This window comes from Hipposideros armiger, unplaced genomic scaffold (genome assembly GCF_001890085.2).
Source record: "Hipposideros armiger isolate ML-2016 unplaced genomic scaffold, ASM189008v1 scaffold_664, whole genome shotgun sequence".
Lineage (NCBI taxonomy): Eukaryota > Metazoa > Chordata > Mammalia > Chiroptera > Hipposideridae > Hipposideros > Hipposideros armiger.
The window spans coordinates 863,187-869,461 of record NW_017732014.1 but is presented as its reverse complement, the minus strand read 5'-3'; the positions used below and the strand labels follow the sequence as shown (position 1 = coordinate 869,461).

General features: G+C 50.9%; 1 protein-coding gene across 1 annotated transcript in view; it reads right to left on the bottom strand.

Moving 5' to 3' along the window:
* CBLC (Cbl proto-oncogene C) overlaps window positions 1–6,269 on the bottom strand; it is a gene marked incomplete at its 5' end in the record, with an annotated part of 16,783 nt that extends 10,514 nt beyond the window's left edge. Inside the window, 5 exons of the mRNA XM_019626226.1 lie at window positions 1,249–1,386; window positions 2,546–2,667; window positions 2,940–3,096; window positions 3,298–3,444; window positions 5,935–6,269. Coding sequence (XP_019481771.1) covers window positions 1,249–1,386; window positions 2,546–2,667; window positions 2,940–3,096; window positions 3,298–3,444; window positions 5,935–6,269 — 899 coding nt within the window. The remainder of the gene's footprint in view (window positions 1–1,248; window positions 1,387–2,545; window positions 2,668–2,939; window positions 3,097–3,297; window positions 3,445–5,934) is intronic.
* Between the last annotated feature and the right edge of the window lie 6 nt (window positions 6,270–6,275).

Here is a 6,275-nt window from a genome sequence, read left to right as displayed (position 1 = left end):
TTTTTTTGTTAGCTCAGTAACTGTGTGACCTGAGCAAGTGGCTCTGTCTCTCTGTGCCTCAGTTGTAAAATAGGGACATAATATGTGTGCGTACGAACAAATAAACTTTAGCGTGTAGGCAAATTTGCATGAATACAATTTGCCTACACGCTAAAATTTATTTGTAACCCCAAAATCATTCAGGGACATGCACACAGCAGCAAAAAATTTGAGTCACCCAACAGGCATGCTCCCAGGTGAGGCTGAACAAGGCAACACCTGGGCATCTTGTAAATCCGTGTCCTTTCGCTGTCTATTTAGTGTCACATTTCTTGCATTTTTGTGTTTTTTCTTGGTGATTTTGCTGTTTAAAATGCCCCCTAGGCTTTGTGCTGAAGCCTATTGCTAAACACAAGAAGGCTTCGATGTGCCTTAGGGAGAAAATAAATGAGTTAGATAAGCTTCCTTCAGGCATGAGTTACAGTGCTATTGGCTATGTGTTCAAAGTTAATGAATCAACAATATATATTACATAAGGTATTTTTAAACAGAAACATTCACAAAGGTTATTATGTAGCGACTGGTTGACAAAAATGTGACCAGTCTTGCAGGAACCTAAACTCGAAGTATTTCCCTTAGGAGGAATGGCTCGGTATTTACCAGTTCAGCGTTTGCTGTGACTTCATACAACACAATGATTAGGAATAATGAGATTCAACTGCATATCATCTATCTATTTATCTCATATCGTATCGTATAAATATGACTGCTAAGAAGGTTCTGGTTAAAGGTCCAGGGTGGGATTTGGGAACCTCACCTGCCTTTTCCCCCACCCCTCCTCCCCAAGGCAGCTTCTAAAAGAGAGGCCCTGGGGCAGCCAAGGTTACAGACGGAAAACCACCAGTCTAGCTGTTTTCCCAGTTCTCTTCCTGCTCTAACAGTCTGGATTGTACAACAGGGTATGGATATCTAGAAGCAAAAGCTCTGAATGCAATTCCAAGGAGTGAAGCCACTGGGGTTAAGCCAAGCTCCCCACACCCTTCTTAGAGCTGCGAGAGCTACTCTGGTAGCTTTGTGGTATAGAAAAGGCACCTCTTCCTCAAGACCCTTGTCTGCCACCTGCTGGAACGCTGCAATATTGCAAGTTTATGATGTCTGCTGTGTGAATCGTGTGCCCTCAGCCATGGTGACCCTGGGCAGTGCTTCACACGCACAGCCTTTTGAGGTGCATTCTGCTGACACCCTCCCCCTGCCAGGATGGGAACTCACAAGCCTTCCTTTTCTCCTTCCAGGAGCGCCTTCAACAGGGGTTTGTTGAGAGGGATGGTCTGAAGGATGCTGCCATCTGAGCTCACGTAGCCGATGGCCCACTGCCCCAGGCGAGTGCAACTGGGCCGGAAGATGTAGCTGGAAGAAGAAGCAGGTAGGAGGAGGATGGGGGGAAGGAGTGGTCACCACTGTCCCCTCTGGGACCTCTCAGCCCTTCACACTGTTGAGAATCCAGGTGTCTAAGTCCTCGCCCCCTTACGACACCCAGCTTCCCACCTTTTAGGCAGTGAGGCATTAGACTCTGTCTGCCCTACATAGAGGGAATATTGTTTTCACTTGCTTGGCTCCACTTCCTCCTTCACTGGGGTTTAGACAAGGCTGATTTTGGCTTTGCCAATCAGTGCATTTCAGGACTGCTGACCACAGTGATGGGAGTCAGCCCTGGGGCTTTTGCTGGAAGACCCAGCAAGGTACCCTCCATTAATACAGAGGTAGCTAAGCCGGTAGGGTCTACAGCTGGAGGTCCTAGAAACCACTGCCACCTTGGGGAGAGACCATGTCTGCGAAAGGAGCTGCCAGAGCAGAGCAGAGCAGAGATGGGATAGACAGAAACTGATGCCTGAAACAATAGCATGTGAGTACCTGGATTCAGCTTTGCCTAAACCTACATAACATCTGGTCTTTTCACTACGGGAATTAATTCATCCCTTTTACTTTCCCTTCAAACCAGTTTGCAGTGTAACTGGAAAAGTGCCAATACACTTGCTGTCCTGGAGGTCCTGCACCTCAGCCCTGCAAAGACTCACGAATCGGACCTCCTATTCCCTTAACCTCTTCGTATTCCAGGGATCTCAGCCCCTCCATTCTTAACCCTCTAGGGGAACCAACAGCTCGAAACTCCTGGCTTGAATACTTTTAGGACTCAGGTGTCTGGTTCCCAGTTTCCTACCCCGAGCAGGTGGGGGGTCATATTAAAAATATTTAATAGATAGCACAGCATGGGCTCTGACCTATCAGAAATGGGTCTTATCCTGGGGCAGGGTCTTCAGGCCCCCTGCCAGACCACGTACTGTCCCTTTAGCTACTGGACTGTAGGAAGGTCCAGGAGGTCCCGGGAGAAGAGGTGGGGTGGCAGAGGGCACTCAGCGTCCTACCTCCACGCTCTGGGGCCCCAGGTACCTCAGCCCTTCAGCTCTTACTCTCTCTGAAGGATGCCTGGGTTTCTACTACCGCCCAGTCCAGGACCCAGAGCCCTGACCCCCTGGCAAGCTCCTCCTCCTGAGGCCTGGCTCCTTACCTGCCTGGCTTGTCCCTGCAGGCCTGCAGACGTGCTCGGACCTCATCATACGTGAGGAAGGCCATGTACCCTGGGTGGTTGACTGCCAGGAGCTGCCAGTTCTTGAGGAGTGTTGGCCATGGCTGGAGCCGGGTGATGCTTGGGTCAGGGAGAGGCCGAGGAAGCAGCTGCCCTCCTAGTGCTTCCCAGGGTCCAAGAACCCAGCCACCTCACTTACACTCACGGTGGGCCTCAGGGATCTCTCTTTTTTCACAGAAGACTCCAGACCCTTATTCCCCAGGACCCAGGAATCCAGGCCCCCAACCCCTCCTCCCTCAGAACCAGGAGTCCAGGTCCCCACCCTCTCCTTCCCTCACAACCCGAGTCTGGGCCCTCAACCTTGGCCTTCCCTGACCTGGAAGAGCCTGGTGAAGATGTCAAACTCAAAGATGGACACATGGCCACTGCAGGTGAGGTCGATGGTGGAGCGCAAGGCTTGGGCTGTGGGGCCTGACTCCACGGGGTGGCAGGTGCACAAGACAGACTCAAACTCAGGCCAGCTCAGCACACACCTAGGTGGAGGGAGGCAGAGGGATGTAGGTAAGGCCTCTGGGAGCCTAGGAGGGGAGGACCTCTAGAAAGGAGGCAGCTGGGGGCCTGGACTCCTGGGTCTGAGGGAGGAGGGGCTCGGGGCCTGGACTCCTAGGTTCCTGAGCAGGGGCAGGATAAGGCTCCAAGGGGCTGAGGGGCCCTGGGGACAGGTGCTCACTCACCGGGCTCCACAGTGTTCCCTCCAGAAGGTATGGGCTGGAGCCTTGGTGAGTTGGTACGTGTGTCCACAGTACTTCCCCTCGGGAAAAAGTGCATTGAGCTCCGCATACATGTGGCTGAAGATAAGGGCCAGCTTGGCCAGCTGTCTCCTGTGGGGATGGGATCTGAGGATATGGCTGAATCCTGCGGCGCCCTCTGTGTGGAACACCCACAGGCTCCAGACTTCCATGCAGCAGCAGTGCAGGGTAAAAGTCTATGCCAACACTGCCTGATGCAGCCCTGACACCTCCCCTCTCAGGACCTCAGTCTATTCCTCTGTGAAGGAAAGGAGGCGTCGCCCATATCCTCATCCTTCAGCACATAGGCTCCAGTCTCTTCCTGAGGACCATGGGGGCTGGAGGAGAAGCCTTGCCTGGTCGGGTGTGGGGTCCATCAGCACTAGGGCACTTAGGGTGGTCTGCATGCAGGTCTTGCTCGGAGCCTTCCTCTTAGTTTGAGCAGCACTGGGGGGCAGGCCCCCATGCTTTCTCCTGGCAGCTACCGCTCTGAGATACTGATCAGGATGTGGGCAACAATGGAGGGTAGGTAGCTCTGACACTTAGCTATGTGATTTTTGGCACCTTCCTTTATTTTCCCCCAAGTCTCAGTCTCCTCAACTGTGAAATGGGCATAAGTACAGGGTTAAGTATAGCTTCTGCCTCACACCCGGCATACAGTTGATACTCAGTGCATGTTAATTATTATTACTGTTCTTATTTTATATTAATAACCTCCTTGGGCCTGGCTTGTAGGGTTCTCGAAACCTTCTATAGGGCCACCCCTGACAGCTTCTAAGTACCCACGCTTCCTAGAGTCTAACATGTAGCCACTATCCACCTGTGGCTGGTCCAAAGTGAGATGTGCTCTAAATGGGAAATCCTCACAAGATTTCAGAAACTTAGTGCAAAAGGAGAAAAAAATGTTAATGATCTCATTAATCATTGCTTTATACTGGTTACAAATTGAGGTGATAATATTTTGGATACAGTGAGTGAAAGAAAATGTTATCAAAACTCATCTCACCTGTTAAAAAAATCTTTTTGTAATGTGTCTACTAGAAAATGAAAAACTACATATGTGGCTTGCATTAGGTTTTAGTAGAGAGTGCTGCTCTAGAATCTTCTTCAAATAATTGCTAGGCCCCTGGTGGCCCTAGAACAGAGGTCGGCAAACTGTGGCTCGCGAGCCACATGCGGCTCTTTGGGTACGTTCCATCTCAAAAGTTTGCCAACGCCTGGAAGAGCCAATCCTGTCCCTCACAACAATTTAAAAATTATTTGAGAGCCATAAATATATTTTTACATAATCACCATTATGTGACTAATATCCTTTAAAAATTTTATACATGAAACTATGATAGTTTTATTTTCATTTTCAATTTTACTTCAGAGACACATGTACGTACCCATGTGGCTCGCGAGCTGCAGTTTGCCGACCCCTGCTCTAGACTACCTACTTAGACTCTCATTAAGCCCCTAAGCTTCTTAGCTTCTAAAACCCACTGAATCTAGAACAGTGGTTCTCAGAGGAGTTACACTACCCTTCTAAGGAGCTTCTAGAAATTTACTGATCATAGCGATTGGGGCGTGGGAAGTCTAGAACGTGGGGGACAATCCCCTCCAGCAAAATTTGCCCACATCCACTCAACTTTCCAGGGTCCCATCAGACATTCATGAAGGTGGAAAATCTATTTTTAATGATTTGAGGCTAGAACGCAATTCCATTTTTCAAAAGCATTTTTGCACATTTAAAATTTATACTGAATTTTACAGAAACTCAACTCCTATAATATCAAGGGAAGACTGATTCAGCAACGGTTCTCCCTACATGCACGAGTGTCTGATTCGTCAGTTCTGCCTTGCAGAATAATTATGGTTGTGCCTTAGCATTTCCATTCGAAATCTAGAAACAGTCCTTTGATCACTCCCTTATAATACAGTTTGGGCATTATAGTGATTGAAAAAATATGAGTAGGTAGGTTATTTACATTCGGCATTTCATTTCAGGGTTAATTTAAGGAGACACTACAAAATATTTGCTGTAAAGAAGGGGCGTGTGGCATGCCTGGGTTAAAAGCCACTCGGCCAGACCTTGTTGGCTGTAGGCCTCCAACCTCCTTGTCTGCCTCTGTCACTCATCAGCCCCCTTTCCCAGAGTTCAGAACCAGAGCAGGCACCCTGCAGACAAGCCCTACAGAGATCCGGAGCTAGTTGTTCCTCAGGAACTCAAGACCAGGGGCGTCCCTGGAGATGTCAATCCACCCCTCCTCCTGCAGGAAGCGCTCTGAGGTCCTCACATTCTCAGAGCGTGTGCCTAAGGCATCTGGGAGAGTGGGGCAGTGGGAAGCAGCCTACTGAGTGGCCAAGAAAGAGGGCAAATGGGGGCCTGAGGGCAAAGGTGTGTGTTCAAGGAAGGAGAGAACTGCGTGGCATAGTTTCCCAGGTTCCCACAGGGAGGAGGGGTTGGGATCTGGACTCCTAGGTCCTGAGAAAGCAGGGATCTGGGGCCTAGACTCTTGGGTCTGAGGGAGGAGGGGTTGGGACATCACCTGGGCCTCCTTCGTGATCCCACCTTTGTTCTGAGCAAAGGTGTCCGCTCACCTGAGTAAGGAGCCCTCCCGGAAGAGCTCGTCGTTGGCACTCCTTAGGCCCGGCGGTGGCAGCATTGCTGCCACCTGCTTGCTCTTGGCCTCCAGGTTGGTGAGATAGACGACAAGAAAGTCCCTGGCACCCCCGGAAGCCTCGGGAACGCCTCCGCTGGCCGCCCGCCGGGCGTGGGCCACCTTTCGCAGCAGCTGCGCGGTGCGGGGCAGCAGGTCTCGCAGCGAAGGGGGACTAGAGGTAAGCCGAGGGTCTCCGCATTGCTCCTCCAGGCGCTGCAGTAGCCTCACCGCCCGGCCGAGCGCGCGGAGCTCTTCACCCTGCCGCCCTCGTGGGGCCGC